This window comes from Telopea speciosissima, chromosome 1 (assembly GCF_018873765.1).
Source record: "Telopea speciosissima isolate NSW1024214 ecotype Mountain lineage chromosome 1, Tspe_v1, whole genome shotgun sequence".
In the NCBI taxonomy this organism is placed as follows: Eukaryota; Viridiplantae; Streptophyta; class Magnoliopsida; order Proteales; family Proteaceae; genus Telopea; species Telopea speciosissima.
Window position 1 is genome coordinate 30,992,510 of NC_057916.1, and position 16,645 is coordinate 31,009,154.

The window sequence follows — 16,645 nt, forward strand, 5'->3', positions numbered from 1 at the left end:
GTAAACTACCTAATGGGGATTTATGATAAGCCTTTTTCTCTCTACAGGTGTGGGATTGGATGGTTCTTTTGAGTTGCAGATTAATCAACTCTTATCCAAATTCTAATATCACTGCTGCTACACTTGCATTGGATTTGCCTTTCCGCTGATTTGGTACCATGCTACAGTTCTCTTTACTTCAGGAATCACTCCCTCAAGGACCAAAGAGGACGACCTGGCCTGGCTGCATCTGCCATTGCTGTAAGAAAAATAGAAGCATTTACTGTTTTTGAATCTCCTTATGCTCTAAGCCTATATTGGTTCTAGGATAATTTCCACCCATTGAATTGGTGTTGCAGGATTAGATATGTTCAACAGATATCTTAACGGCTCACCTTCTTAGGGGGTTAAATCATCAATTGAACAATTAGCATTGACTCAGCAGGAATTGGTTCGTAATTTAAAAGCTTTTAGAACTGGAATTCAACTGGACTAATGCCTTTAAGCATCTACCAATTTTCTGATTCAAAACTTACTTGCCATGATTGACAAGAATTATATGCAGATCTTCAAGAAAAAGTACACATAAATTGGATGAATTTGTGAGTTTTTCTTGAAATAATAAATGGAAAACTTGGAAATCACCTGCAAAATCTAAAGGACGTGACAATGTCAAGAATCCAAAACCCACGGAGTTCATCAGAATGAAACTGGAGGCAAGCCTAGTGATGACACTGGTACAAGAAAATTTCTTTAAACTGGAAATAATTTTTTTTTTTTTTTTTAAAGAAATAAGGGAGGAGGAAATACCTGATAAGAACAGGCATTCAACTAGGGACAGGAACTACTATTAAATCAAGATGCAACATCTGGTAGGGCAAAGACTTGTTAAGAAAGCTCAGGTACAAAGGATGCATACTACACTTAGAAATCAGTATTCTCAGTTATATAACAAAACAACACTTAGAAATCAGTATTCTCAGTTATATGACAAATTTCTACAAAAACAAATGGCTGATTGGTTATATTACGGTGCAGAAGCTCTGGTGGATGCTTCTTCATAATCCACCCCCTTTGGGGTCTCTCCATCTACTGTCTCCTTAGAAGCTGCCATGGGTTGTGAGTTTCTGAGTTCCTCAAGCTGCAGCAGGATACACGATAACACAGGATTATCAGAATATAAAACAGAAACTCAGAAACAACATGAATAGACTTGTATATCCAACAGTAAAGATTCAAAAGATCAAGAAAATGAGCAATGTAAATGGGAGAAGGTTGAGCCATTGAATCCAAAAACCACTTGCTAATTCAGTGTGCTCAAGGATCAGCTCTAGTCACTCATGGTGTGCCATGTAACCCAGTTTCTGGATGTGAGAACATTTTCAGGCACCACTCAGTTACCAGTCTTGAAATCTTTCAACCTCTTTTTGGTGGGTGGAGGGGGTGAAGGAAGGAGGTTAGGGGTCTGCATGTGTGAGTGGACAGGTTGAAATCTTCAACCTCTTTTCAGGAAGGGTTTTCTGAGGTGAGTCAGCTAACAAAGATATATAGATAAGTGCGGAAGGAATCTTCCATGTCTAACCTAGTTGGCAACCAGGCATGCTTTGGCAGCTTGACCCTCTATAAAAAAAAAAAAAAAGGTGTACCCAGTGCACGAGGCTCCCGCCACTTGACCCTCTATACATGTGGTAAATTTTACACACAAGCAATACACCACTTGAGAAAAGACACTGCTCCTGTGCTTCTTTTTGGCCAGAAAATTCTTAGTGTTGAATTTACATAGGGAAAAGTCCAATGCATTGTATTTGTGGGTTCTTCTACTACTGAGGTGGACTAGAAAATTGACATGTGGTTAATTAAAAGGGTCTCTGGTCTAGCGATCAAAGTTTCATTACAAAATAAAGGAAAGAGCACAAGGCAAATAAAAATACAACATCATAGCATAGTACACAACAGCAACAGAGTAGCATTAGAGGAAAGACTAGCCTGTGGTATAGAGCCCCAAATACAAGCCCTCTAGTAGTACTCCTCTAGCCACCTCGTCTGCTAATGAGTTAGTAAGCAGATTGAAGCCTCCAAGAGAGAGAAAAGTTCCCACAACTCCATAATGACCTCACTTTCCTTATGAGGGGAAAATATCTCCATAGACCGCCAGTCGCAACGATCTAGACTCACCCTCTAGTTTCAACCGTAGAGATTATGGTGCCATGGATAGCCAAAGGCCTGAACACCTGCCAGGGCACCTAGGTGCCGAATAGGCAGTGTCAAGGCACTCAGGCGAGTGGCATAGTTTTCTTACATGATGGGTATTATGTGTATATTTAGAACAAACAAAATAAACTCTGACGACAGACATAAAATGCTTATCTTTACTCTTAAGCTCATTGAAAGAGCCTGAGCACTTTTGTCGGTCAAGATGAAGGGAGCACCAGCAGTGGTGACCCCAGGTGCATATGGTTCTCCCCCCTTAGCCTCTTCTTCCTCCTTCCTCTTCCAGAATCTTCTGTTCCCTTAGTTTTCTCTGCCTATTCTTCACTCACTTTCTTTTCCTCCCTCTCAAGGTTTAGTTTCCTACTGTATCTGCCAATACATATCATATCTTTAATGTACCGATATGATACCTAAACAAAATTGTAACGACTGTAATGACCCGATACGATCAATACAAATCAATACACTCGATACATCTCTTATAAACTACGTAGCATGATCCGTGACTGCAAAACACTTGTCGAGAGCTCCTGTAAGGCATTCTAATCCCTTTTTTTTTTTTGGCAAATCAACTCGATTCCTTTTTTCTACTGGAAAAAGAAACACTAGTAGTGTTGATTTCATCATGATTTGGAGATTAAACTGTTTCTAATCAATGGTCAAAACCAGATTTGAATAAGAACATTTATCTATCAAAACTTTGAATTTTTTGCTCACATATTGATTTTTAGTATCATTTTTTGCAATGGTCACTAGATTGGTGAAAATAATAATTGATTAGAAACACACTAGTCTTTTTTTTTTTTTAATGCAACGTTGTGTACATCTAAACCTTAAATCATTCCGAAACTGAAAATGACCTTTTTTGTACTAGTACAGGTAAGAAAGCTTTGTATGCCTTGGGATGCTACAATTCAGAGGAGACATTTGATTCAGATTGAAGGAACTAAAAGAACCAGGGGCAGGCCTAAAATAACTCTAAGTCATGCGGTGAGGAAAGACATGCATAGCTTAGGTCTCGTATCATGTATGACTTCAAACAGAGCTGATTGGAGAGCAAGGATACATGTAGCCGATCACATTTAGTTGGGATAAGGCTATGTTGGTGTTGTACAGGTAAGAAAGCTCATTCTTTACACATTATCAATTGAATGAACTTGTCTCGTCATACTATGTTCTCTTTTATATACATGATATATTTTACATATTTACTTATTTATACTGTTTTATCCTTCAAAACTTTATTTTTCATGTATCCTAAGCATTTCTTGATCTTCCATGAGCATTTTTAGCATATCTTGTCTCCCCTATACGATACGATTTGTTTCTTAAAGTCACTCTTATGATACGATAGCTGATACCGATACTTTAAACCTAGCTCCCTCTCCTTTTGTGAAGGTGGTGGATATAAATTGGACTTTTAGGAATTCTTGATTATAACTGTTGTCAGCGGGACCTGCTGGTTCAGCTTACTTGAAATTTCAAATGAGGTTAAGCATTTTTGTTTCGTCATTGATCCAATGGAGTTTTATATTGATAATTGCTAAATATAACTAAATTCATGGAGAGAAACCCAATGGATCATGAGATCTTGGAAACTTCGAGGAGATGACGTCTGGTACCATCCAAGCCATAAAAAGGCTTCATGTATTAGGGACTGAAGGAAAATAAAAAAGGCCTATAATTGCCTTCACAGCCACACTAACAATCTAGAATTAAGAATGCTTATTGAAATCAAACAGTCAAGAAACTAAAGGTTTCACTTCCAGTGAGTGAACTTCGAGTTACAACAGACCAAAAGCATGTATATAATATTATAATCCAGTTCAAACATCATCAAGTGCCACTGTTTTTTAATATGGAAATGTCATGGGCCACCGAACAAGTGTCCAGAAGAGATGGTGTTAACAAAACAGGAATTTCGTGAATGGCTTGAATGATCAATGAGATCAGTCAAGCTCTCTATTTGTAATAATAATAATAAAAGAGATTACAAAGGAAAACACTGTTCACAATACTATTCACGACACAGCCCAAATTACTCTCTATTTATAATAATAATAATAAAAGAGATTACAAGGGAAACACTGTTCACGATAGTATTCACGACACTGTTCACTGTTCACGTGAACAGTGTCAACCCAAATTACAATCCTACCCTTGTTCAAAAGTACATAAATAAAAAACCAAAAATACCCTTATAATATCGGGTAACACATCTCAACACTCCCCCTCAAGTTGGAGCATGGATATCACACATGCCCAACTTGACTAGACTAGGATAAAACAGCTTCCCACTCAACCCTTTGGTGAAGACATCAGCTAGTTGATCTCCAAACTTCACAAAAGGAATACAAATCTGCCCACCCTCTAACTTCTCCTTGATGAAGTGTCTGTCAATCTCCACATGTTTGGTACGGTCATGCTGCACTGGATTGTGGGCAATGCTAATTGTTGCTTAGTTGTCACAGTACAACATCATTGGAAGATGAACAGAACCACGGATATCAAGGAATAAACTCTGAAGCCACAGTAACTCACATATGCCCTAGGCCATAGCACGGAATTCAGCTTCAGCACTAGATCTTGCCACAACATTTTGCTTTTTACTCCGCCATGTGACTAGATTTCCTCCAACAAAAGTACAATAACCGGAGGTAGATTTCCTGTCAGGGTTACCACCCCAGTCAACATCTGTGTAAGCCTCAATGCGGAGATGGTCATGAGGAGACAAAAGGATCCCCTTTGCTGGAGCTGACTTCAAGTAATGGAGAATACGAATAACAGCAGCCATGTGAGTGGAATAAGGATCATGCATGAACTGGCTCACAAGACTCACAGCAAAGGCAATATCTGGCCTGGTGTGGGAGAGATAAATCAGCTTGCCCACCAATCGTTGATATCTGCCCTTATCAACAGGTTCACCATCCTTCTCTTGTAGATGGGTAGTAGCTTCCAAGGGAGTGTCACAAGGATGACAACCAGGCAAACCAGTCTCTGATAGTAAATCTAGAACATACTTTCTCTGGGAGAGAAAGATGTCTTTTGGAGAACGGGCAACTTCAATCCCAAGAAAATATCTTAGCTGTCCTAGATCATTTATGTCAAATTCCCGTCCCAAGAAAGCCTTCAGGTGAGAAACTTCATCTGTATCATTACCAGTCACAACTATGTCATCAACATAAACTATGAGAAGAATGACCTTTTCTCCCTTTCGCTTGATGAACAGAGTGTGATCAGCATAACTCTGTTTGTATCCACAGGAGACAATGGCTTTATGAAACCTACCAAACCACGCCCGTGGAGATTGCTTCAACCCATAGAGTGCCCTTTTGAGCCTACAAACTTTCCTATGGGTCTTGTCAGAGGAAGAACCCGAAGGAACATCCATATAAACCTCCTCTTCCAACTCCCCATGAAGAAATGCATTTTTTACATCCAACTGCTGTAGGTCCCAGCCAAAGTTGACAGCACAAGACTGTAAGACCCGGACAGTGTTCAACTTCGCAACAGGGGCAAAAGTCTCCTAGTAGTCTATCCCATAAGTCCGAGTGAAGCCTCTGGCCACAAGCCTAGCTTTATATCTATCCACTGTTCCATCTGGCTTCTGCTTGACAACAAATACCCATTTGCACCCGACTGGTTTCTTACCCGAAGGAAGAACAACTAGCTCCCATGTCTCATTTTTAAGTAAGGCCATCATTTCTTCCATCATGGCTGCTTTCCACTTTGGATCTGCAATCGCCTCCTGCCATTTCTGAGGAATAGAAACAGAAGAAAGAGAAGAAACAAATGCACGATAGGAAGGAGATAAAGCATCATAGGAAACAACATTGGAGATGGGGTGTTGGGTGCATGACCTAACGCCTTTACGAAAAGCGATAGGCAAGTCAAGGGAAGGATCCTTACCAGATGATGTAGTAGGGTCTGGATCTGGATCAAGTGCAGACGATTGTGGAGGTGGTATGGTGGTGGTGGTAGTCATAGTACTAAAACTCGCGAAATTTCGGTCGAGATATCGAATATTTCGATTATCTCGACCTGTCTGAAACGAAATGCAAGTTCGATATGAAAAAATGCAATATTTCGAATATTTCGGAAATTTCATCGAAATTTCGGTCATCTCGTTTCGGAAATCTCGGTAATTTCGGTCATCTCGTTTCGAAAATTTCGGAAATCTCGGACATTTTTGGCATTTTACACCCACAGAAAAATACCATATTTCAACCGAGATTTCGACGAAATTTCGATATCTCGGAAATTTCGGTCAGACCGAAACACCGAAACGAAACGAGATTTAGTACCATGGTGGTAGTCTCAACTTGTCCTGTGCGCTCCCGGGTATATACCTTATCAACAGGGATTTGACTGACTGGTCTACGTTCCCCCTGAATAGGTGCCACTATAGGAGCTGAAGTTACAGAGGGCTCCCCCTGAATAGAAGCCGGAAGAATAGCAGACACATCTTCAAGACCCTGATCCTGCTTCCCCTGAAGAGGTGTCTGGGAATAATATGACAAGGACTCATGGAAGACAATATCCACAGAGACAAAAGTACGACGAGAAGGTGGATGGTAACACTTGTATCCTTTCTGGGTCGCAGAATAGCCCAGAAAAATACACCGAATGCTCCGTGGATCAAATTTCCCATGAGGATGATGATTGCAGACATAGCAAACACAACCAAAAACTTTGGGGGGAACCACAAACATAGTTGTCATGGCGCCGCCATGGCGTCCTGGCGCTGGAGAGGGTTGCATGGCGACCTATGCCATAGCGTCCCTCTTTGATTTCTTCTTCCTGTCTCTCTTTCCCTCTTCGATTTCTTCTTCCTGTCTTCGATTTCTTCTTCCCTCTTCGATTTCTTCTTTCCCTCTTCAATATCTTTCGATTTCTTCTTTCCCTCTTCAATTTCTTCTTCGATTTCTTCTTCCTGTCTTCTTTCCCTCTTCGATTTCTAAATTTTCTTCTTAAAACTTGAGAAACAATAGAGAAAAAATAAAACATGGCTTGAGTATACATCTATTAACACATTAAAAATAGAGAAAATAAAAAATAAAACATGGTCGACATGCTCGCCATGGCGGGCGACATGTCGATATATCGACGTGACACCCCTCCACCGACTTGGATCGCCGTAACGCCGTGACAACTATGACCACAAAGGAGGAGGAACCCTGGAGGAGATCAAAAGGGGAACGTCCATCAAGGACACGGGTAGGCACATGGTTGATGAGATAAGCAGCGGTAAGAATGGCATCACCCCAGTAGTGAGAAGGAACCTGCCGTGCAAACATAATGGCCCGGGCTACCCCAAGGAGATGTCTATTTTTCCTTTCAGCAACCCCATTATGGGCAAGTGTGTCAACACAGCTGGTCTGATGGACAATACCATGTGCAGCCAAATAAAGTTGGAACTGACCCTCCATGTACTCTTTTCCATTATTACTGCGTAAAATGCACAAGGTGGCATTGAATTGGGTCTGAACCATAAGATGAAATAACTGAAAACAGCGGAAGACCTCACTTTTATGGCTCATCATGTACACCCAAGTGGCACGAGTATAACAATCAATAAACGAGACAAACCATCCATGACCAGAAAGGGAAGTACAACGGGTAAGGCCCCACACATCAGAATGAACCAAAGCAAAAGGAAACTCACTTCTTTTATTTAATGAAGAATAACTGGAACGAGTCTGTTTGGCCAAAACACAAGCCTCACTTAAAAACTCATTTCTATTACAATGCTTAATCAAGCTCGGAAACAAAAGAGACAAAGTACTAAGGGATGGATGATCAAGTCGGCAGTGCCAGAGATGAAGGTCAGGGGACGAGGTGGACTGTAAATGATGAGCTGTAGAGGAAGCCGAATGCAAAGTAGAAGGCTGACCCGGGTCAAGTAAGTAGAGACCACCCTGCATCTTACCACCCCCAATCGCGTGCGCCCGTCTCCGGATCTGTATGACACAATGAGAAGGGAAAAAGTGGTTTGCGATTCGGATCTCTAGTTAGACTATTAATAGAGAGAAGGTTGGTAGAAAAGGACGGAACATGCAAAACAGATTTTAATGAAAGGGTAGGTGAGCAACGTATGGAACCCTTCCCATTAATAGGAGAAAGGGAACCATTAGCTACTTGAACACTGTCTTTGCCAGAAGATGCAGAATAAAGATGAAATACATAGGAGGAGCCAATCATGTGGTCAGTGGCACCGGAATCTATAATCCAAGGACTAGATACAGCCGATGCACATAGACTACTGACTAGAGTACCTGAGGCAAAATTAGAACCAGGAGGGGCTGCAGGTGTAGATGCCGTAGTGGAGGCAGCGGAAGAGGCCTGTAGCATGCGATAGAAAGCTAGAAGCTCATCTTGAGTAAGCCCAATGTCAGATGAAGGGGCAGCAGCAGCAGTAGTAGGAGAATCAGCCATATGAGCCTTGGGCTTAAACTTCCCACGGGCTTTCTTTTCCTCAAAATCAGCAGGCTTCCCATGAAGCTTCCAGCATTGAGCCTTAGTATGATAGAGCCTGTTGCAGTGTTCACACTTGACAGGAGCTTTAGGGACAGCAGTACCACCATCAGTAGTGGTAAGAGAAGGAGTACTGGAAACAACTTGCAAGGCGGAGCGATCAACAGTAGAGGAATGCAGCATAGCAGCCCGACGAGATTCCTCATTATGAACCAAGGCAAAGGCCTGCTCCAGGGATGGAAAAGGGGACTGCCCAAGTACTTGCACCCGAATAGAGGATCAAACTCCATATTTAGTCAGCCAAAAAATCATAAACACGTATTTTGTCAACGTGTTTGCGATAGGCAGCCGGATCGAGTGATAGAGGGCGATAGTCGGAGTAATGATCCAATTGCTGCCACATGTTCTTGAGGGCAGCATAGTATTTGGAGACAGAGAGCTCCTGTTGGGTAGTGGCATTAGCCTTCTTTCTAATCTCATAGACCTGCGCATCATTCCCCGTGCGACCATAAGTCTCTTTGGCACCATTCCAGATAGTATGGGTAGTGTCCAGTAGAAGAAAATTGTCTGAGATATCCCCTTGCATAGAATGGATCAAGTAGGACATCACCATCGCATCATTCGATAACCACTTGTTGAGTGAGAACCCTCTTCCCTTGGTTTAGTTGTTGTCCCAAGAAGATGGCCGGTGAGGCCACGGCCAGCCATGTCAAATAGGTAGACCGAGACCACTTCGGTAGTTAGAGCCATCAAGTTTGATTGGGGCAGCAAGGGGAAGAAAATCAGTCCGGGGCTGGCCATACATGCCGAAGAGGCCGAAGAAGAATCTGAACCAGATCATTGCACAGGTAACCAATCTTCAATGAAGCGAACAAACAGCCAAAAAATATCCAAAAAATTTTGAAATCGACCCCCAATAGAAAAGGGCTGTATTGGAGCAAAAAATCTCAGATATGTAGGCTGGGAATGATGTCGAATGAAGGCAACAAGGGTGCCAATCAGATGCAAAAGAATCAAGCAGCCCAACCCCAAGATCGATTAATGTCGGGGTTTTGAAAAAACCCCGAGAAGAGAGATCGATAAGGGGGTGGGGTCTTCAACCAATCTGATGAAGTGAATAGGGGCTGAGAACAATATCAAATAAAGATCCCACAATAGAAGATGCAGCCGAAACAGATGTAGAGCCCGATCTCCAAAAAAATAGGAATCTTCAAATCGCAAAGCAGTGCTTGACTCCACTCGATCAAAAAAAGAGGCATAAAAAGGAGGTATATTGGGGCAGCAGCTAGATCATTACGATCACCTCGGTGTAGCTTGCCTAATGGGAGAAGAAGAACCAAAAGAAAGGAAGAAAGAAGAAGGAAGAAGCTCGATGGAGGGAAGGAGAAAAAAATCGAAGGGAGGGAGGTGGGTTTTGAAAACCTAGATCAAAGTGTATTTGGCTCTGATGCCATGTTAACAAAACAGGAATTTCGTGAATGGCTTGAATGATCAATGAGATCAGTCAAGCTCTCTATTTATAATAATAATAATAAAAGAGATTACAAAGGGAAACACTATTCACGACACTGTTCACGTGAACAGTGTCACAACCCAAATTACAATCCTACCCTTGTTCAAAAGTACATAAATAAAAAACCAAAAATACCCTTATAATATCGGGTAACACATCTCAACAGATAGATTACTTAATTGAGACCAAGTTGGGTCTTATTTCATTTCACTGAATTTGTGTTGCTACAGGCCACCATGAAAAAAGACAAGGCAGTTTGAGTCATGCAATCGTTTATTGATTAATCTGACAAATGTCTAGAAACAACAATCAGATGACCGAATTCTGAAAGGAAGAGGAGCTTTAAATCCAAAGACAGGGAGACCCAAAAGCTTGATGTTAGTACAAGACATCAATGAGGTTCAACAAGAGTATACTTATAGATATTTGTGATTAAGTTTAACATTACAACTACAACAACAACAACAACAGCAAACTTCGGCTACATGGATCTAAAAAAAAAGTGGGTAAAACTGAGGACTAGACAAAATAAGGGAATGAAGAGATAGAAAATGAGGGAAGGGAAATGAGATGAGAAGGAAAATTGGAAAATGACAAATGAATGATGTAAAACAAAAAGAAAAGTGAAAGATAAAAGTAAGAGGAAAGCGGCACAGCCCAGCAAGTCAAGAGAATCTCAGCTAAATAGGGCCTGCTACATGGATTCTTGCCCTCTAATAGGCTCTATCCGAGGTCATACCTGGTACAAGACCTAGACTATGCATGTCCTTCCTCACAACTTCTCCTATGGTCATTTTAGGCCTACCCCTCGCTCTTTTAGCTCCTTCAATCGAAATCAAATCACTCCTCCTCACTGGGGCATCCCTAGGCCTCCGTTGAACATGACCATACCATCTTAAACAACTCTCTTGGAGCTTGTCATTGATCGGAGCAACTCCCAAGTCAGCTCTAATACGATCATTCCTTACTTTATCCTTCCTTGTTTTTCCACACATCCATCTTAACATCCTCATCTCTGACACACATAGCTTCTCAATATGACACTTCTTAACTGCCCAACATTTTGCCCCATACATCATAGCCGGTCGTACAACAGTCCTATAGAACTTTCCTTTAAGCTTTAAAAGAATACATCGGTCACAAAACACTATGGATGCACCTCTCCACTTTATCCATCCCACTTTGATTCTGTGTGAAACATCACCTTCTATGTCACCTTCTTTATTAATGATTGACCCCAAATATCTAAAATAGTCACTTTGTGGTATCTCTCTTTCCTCAATTCGCACCATGTCAATATCCATCATAGTGTGACTAAAATTACACATTATATACACTGTCTTCGTTCTGCTAATCTTAAAACCTCATGTTTCCAAGATTGATCTCCAAAGCTCTAACTTAGCGTTAATCCCTACTTCTGTCTCATCCACCAAAACGATATCATCAGCAAAGAGCATGCACCACAAGACCTCGTCTTGAATGCTCTTGGTTAGGTTGTCTATGATAAGCGCAAAAAGATAAGGGCTTAAGGTTGATCCTTGATGTAGCCCAATCGCAATTGAGAATTCCTTACTCTGACCTCCCACAGATCTCACACTAATCATCACGTCCTCGTACATATCTTTTATTACATCCACATATTCACTCGAAACCCCTCTCTTCACTAGAACATGACGGATTAAATCTCTAGGGACTCGGTCATAGGCTTTTTCCAGGTCAATAAAGACCATATGGAGAAACTTCTTGCTATCTCTATATCTTTCAATGAGCCTCCTCAATAAGTAGATGGCTTCTGTCGTGGATCTATATGCCAAAAGCTTTATGCTTCTATAGTTATTGCAGCATTGGATATCACCATTATTTTGGTAGATCAGGACTGCGATGCTTCTCCTCCACCCATCTGACATCTTGCTTTAGTCTGTATCATGCTTTCTCCCTTTTAACATACCTATTACCTCTGGGAAAAGTATTATTTTTACAAATTTACCATTCTACATGCTTTCAATATGCTTAAATGCCGAACATTATCAGAGAATGGAGGGTCTAGAGGAAACATCAGTCTTTCAATTCAATGATAGGTCAAACCATGAACAATGTATATGCACGAAAATGCTAATTGTACTTGAGACTGAAGTATTTGGGGGCATGCAGTAAATGATATTTCATGTTATCAATGCATTTTGTGAATGATCTTCATAAGCATCTCTTTAAGGCAATTTCCTCATTGTATTTATTTTTAGCATGATTGGAATATTTTTGTCCTCATCTTTCCACCCAACCATCCCAAATCAAATTGAACAAAGGTAAAAGTTAAAAGGAAATCTAGATATCAAATCAGACACAATATTTTAATGGCAGCCTCATGTATGGCTCACTTTTGTCAGTCACATTTGCACAACAGACAGCTCATGCCAATAAATGGTCAGGTAAGATTGCAAGAGCACCAACTAGATTCTGTAGGGATACATGTGATTTGCACACCTTACATTTTCCCCACTTTTCATTCGCAAGTAGAATCCCTATAAGAGTATTATTGTTTGATTTGTTTCCACAAGAGTTCTAATAAGCACCCTGGCGAGGATCAAAGCAAATGGAATGAACATATATTATTCTCAAGTTGCCCCCAACATTTCCTCTTCTTTTTTATAATAACCCTATTTAATCGCTCTATCACTCTATGATATGGACAGTTTGGTAACAGTGATGGGGATGGTGGAGCGATAACTGGTGGTGGTGGTGGTGGTTGTGGTATTTCAGGTTTAGTACTCTTCAGACAGGTAAAATAGGCACCCAAAAATGGTGGAATCAAAACCCCAAATTTACCAACCCTATGTGGCAATATCTACTAAAAAGGTAAAAACATACAAAACATGGAATAGATGCTCTATTTCAAGACTAAAGCATTACCTCCTGGCAGGTTTTCTGGTGTGTTGCCAAAAGTTCATTATACTTTGTCTGCAGATCTGACATTTCAGCTTGTAGTATTTCATATTCAGGAACAGTTGGACCGCCTAATTTGTGCTGAATGAACCTATCACACAGAAAGAGGAATGTTGTTAGGAAACAAGTAACCATTATTATATAACTGCATTGGAAGAGCAGGTGATCTAATTCCTTTTTTTTTTTTGGGGGGGGGGGGGGGGGGGAAGGGGTTGTGGAGAATGTTTTCCCAACATGGAAATTGGACAACAACCATTTGTTACATGAAGCATATCATTTGTTATTTTATAGTTTTGCAACGCTTCGTTTTAAAGTCTATCAAGTCATGTGTATACATTTTTCAAATCTCTGACAATGAAAAGCTTTACAGAATAATAAATGTAAATTGAGTTATCAACCCGGGGGGGGGGGGGAATACAAACTGTATTCAAGATTTAAATAAGATTTAAATAGTTTCAAAAGAACTTACTCAATTGCTGAGGAAGGTTTGTCGTTCTGCTCATATAATGCAACAAGTACTACAAAAAATCCACAGCAAAAAATAGTTAACACCTAACTTGCATCATATGCTGAACTATCACAAATTTAGACACCTACAGATTAGAATGAGAGAGAGAGGAATACCTTTGGTGAGGGCATCAAGCACTCCACTGGACTCGAGATACTTCCTAAAAGCTTCCTTCTTGGCTTCCTTGTCCTGCATGGAAAATTAATTAATACCAAGAATAAAGAGTCTGCGACTAAAATCGAAAAGTGACCACCTATCTTTTGTAGAATACCACATAATGGTCATTGCTAGAGCTTTATTTATCCACCATATGGGTTGGACAAGGAACCTTATTTTCCAATCCCTTCCATCTAAGGCCAGAACTTTCTTTATGCTATTATGCTTTGAATACTTTCTCAGTACCAAATCTTTTCAGCCCCTTAAGGAATTTTTCAGCCCTATCCATATTCTCTTAAATCAATCAATCTGTACTAAAGGGCCCCTTAAGTCTTAATTTCAAGCATCAGATGTATGCATGCATACATCCTCAGCTGTCTAGTCAAACAACAATTTACAAGTTTCATTTCTTTAATCACACACACCCAATGAGCATTGCCAGGTTCAACCTTTGTTAAACCCTCTGCTTCAACCTCTTTAAATATGAATAACACAATACTCCACAGGAAACAAACACATCTCTTTAACTGACCACACAGAAAGCTCTTAATCCTCTGATCTTGAAGCCTGGTATTAACTTATGAACGTAACTCATTTCTTAAGTGTCTTAGAATTAACTACCTACACGACTTCAACCAATTCCACCCCAACTAGTTCTATGTTTCTGACTGGAAAAGGCAGCAGTTTTCACACCCAAATTCAGTATCAATAGTCCACAATATGGCCTCTATGCCAGTTGCATTGAGTGCCATTTCAACCATAATCGCAATCTAAACATTTCCCTAAACCAAGAAACATCTTCCTTGTACCTGAACCTAAGTAAATTGGTTAGAAAATAATGGATAAAATTGTAACTATACAGAGACTCCATGTTATGCTTCATACAATGAATAATGTGGAGCCTCTAAGGAGGCTATTATGGTTTATTTCACCCAACAATGAAAAAGGCCAAACTACAGTTACTCAAGTGGGTATGCAGAGGCCCTTGTGAATAAATTACGCTGGTTTCAGTGATTTGAATGAAAAATGATAAAAGGTAATCCTCCAGTATTCTGATCCAGATACAAAATAATGACTGAAGTATGAATAGCACCCAAGACAACACACAACACTACTTAAAATTAAAACCACAGACGGGTAAATAAGAACCAAAATGTAGATTGCAATTAACAGACAATTAGTTTCGTCAATATTCATGGAAGGTCACACAAGTAGCAGGCTAATTAGCAGATCAGATGAAAGCAAGACCAGTGGATGAAAAGCAGTAGTGTCTGACAGCTGATGCATTTCGAGACTATCACCAGAAAAAATACTGAGTCCGAGTAGAAGAGCCATCCACCCATTAAAAAAAAAAACTTTTTTCACCCAACTAGGAAACCCATGAAAAAATAACTTTCCTGCAATGCCTGATTTTTTTTTTTTTTTTATCAAGGAACTAATTTATCTTCACCAGGAAATGAAAAACCAGTAGTTTCAGCAGGAAACAGAAGCATTCCATCTGTAGAAAGTGACGGGAGATAGGTAAAAGTACTTACCATCTCTATTGCATCTGCGAAATCCCACCCAAAATGGGATTTTGTCAGGGTTTGAGGAAGATGAAGCTGAATGTGAGAAAGAGTATCAAAAACAGAAGCTCTTAACCATGAAGTATAAACCAACGACAATCAGAGACTAGAGGATCCCGGATCTCCGACAGGGATTCTCCGGTCTAGTCGTCTACTTCGGTTTGATCTGATCTCTCTCTCTCTCTTGCTGCAAGCGTACGGTCCCCACATAGAATCTGAATTCCAAAAATAAAGTAACCCCAGAAATCACCACATTTGCATGCACTGAGCTAGCCAAGCAATCGATTTCCCCACCATTTGGTGGGTCAGAATCCAGAGTTGCAGAGATAAAATATCGCCGGGCAGTGGCTACCATCACCCAAAGGGTGAGTTTGCTAGCTCACCTGTTCAAATCACATCTCAGAAAAAGGAATCTAAGGGTATTTATGTGAATAAATGGGTAATCTGTGTAATTACTGAAATACCTCTAGATAATTTTCTTTTTCTGCTCACTTTCCCAAATCACCAAACGATAATTCAGTAGAACAGGAAAAGGTGAGGGGTCAAATCGGTAAATCGTGAAAAAAGGTCTCGTTGGAGGAGTGTTAACTGTCAATCTGTCATTCACAACTATTCATGTTTTTTTTTTTTTTTTTTTTTGGGTAAGACACAACTATTCATGTTGCTTCTACCAAAAAAAAAAAACTTATTCATGTTGCTGCAGCAACAAGGTTTGAAAATTCGAAATCCGATTCATATCATCAGAGAATTGACCGGATTCGGTATCGACTTGGACAGCTGATTCCGATTTGATTTTTAAGTCCATGTGTCTAAATTTCATTCTCACCAACTGGAGCTGGAAGGCTCCAAACATGGGAACAAAGGGAGCATGGTTCTAAGTATTGGTATCGTATCGCCTATATCGAGCACTACATACCAGTTTTGCTAGTCACCGATACTGTATCCATAGCACGGTACGAACAAGGGGTAAAATGATCAGAAAATTCATTTTTTTTAAAAATGCAGGGGTATTTTTGTCTGATACAACCGATCCAAGCCAATACCGTATCGATGTTGAATCGATTTTGCATGTTGCCGATACCCGTTCCGATACCGTGCACTAAAACCATGAATGGGAGAAAGAGATCTTGAAACTTAATGACAAACTTACTTCATTAATTTGATTCAAGACTCAAACAGAGGGAACAAAAAAAGTAAAAAGGGGAAAAATCTAATGTATGCAGCCTTACCTCTATTTTGTAGAGAAGTTGTTTCCTGACTCAAATCCACAATGCCTAGGTTGCAATGAAGTTACCTTAT

The 16,645-nt window shown here is 40.3% G+C and overlaps 1 protein-coding gene and 1 long non-coding RNA gene across 4 annotated transcripts; one reads left to right on the plus strand and one right to left on the minus strand.

Annotated features, from left to right (window-relative positions):
- Positions 1–779: 779 nt before the first annotated feature.
- LOC122648792 (c-Myc-binding protein-like) lies at positions 780–15,565 on the minus strand. Of its 3 annotated transcripts, XM_043842022.1 has the most exons (6): positions 15,317–15,565; positions 13,742–13,814; positions 13,587–13,635; positions 13,085–13,208; positions 940–1,120; positions 780–898 (listed from the first exon to the last, which is right to left on the minus strand). In XM_043842022.1, exons 1-5 carry the CDS (start codon positions 15,317–15,319, stop codon positions 1,007–1,009), a joined length of 363 nt encoding a protein of 120 aa, XP_043697957.1. In that variant the 5' UTR covers positions 15,320–15,565; the 3' UTR covers positions 780–898; positions 940–1,006. The 3 variants fall into 3 exon arrangements, with proteins under 3 accessions (XP_043697957.1, XP_043697956.1, XP_043697955.1); XM_043842021.1 differs by lacking the exon at positions 15,317–15,565 and having other exon boundaries at positions 780–934; positions 975–1,120; positions 13,742–13,820; XM_043842020.1 differs by lacking the exon at positions 15,317–15,565 and having other exon boundaries at positions 13,742–13,820.
- On the plus strand, positions 3,877–10,565 carry LOC122648793. Its single transcript, XR_006331132.1, has 2 exons — positions 3,877–4,091; positions 10,344–10,565. It is a non-coding gene; the product is annotated as an uncharacterized LOC122648793 (long non-coding RNA).
- Positions 15,566–16,645: the final 1,080 nt, after the last annotated feature.

Excerpts from the sequence above, each read along its gene's own strand:
- LOC122648792 (XM_043842021.1), bottom strand. The coding sequence starts at position 13,820 with ATGCAGGACAAGGAAGCCAAGAAGGAAGCTTTTAGGAAGTATCTCGAG. Across the intron at positions 13,209-13,586 it reads AAACCTTCCTCAGCAATTGA|GTTCATTCAGCACAAATTAG; the intron begins GTAAGTTCTTTT and ends TCTGTGTGATAG. Across the intron at positions 1,121-13,084 it reads ACCAGAAAACCTGCCAGGAG|CTTGAGGAACTCAGAAACTC; the intron begins GTAATGCTTTAG and ends ATCCTGCTGCAG.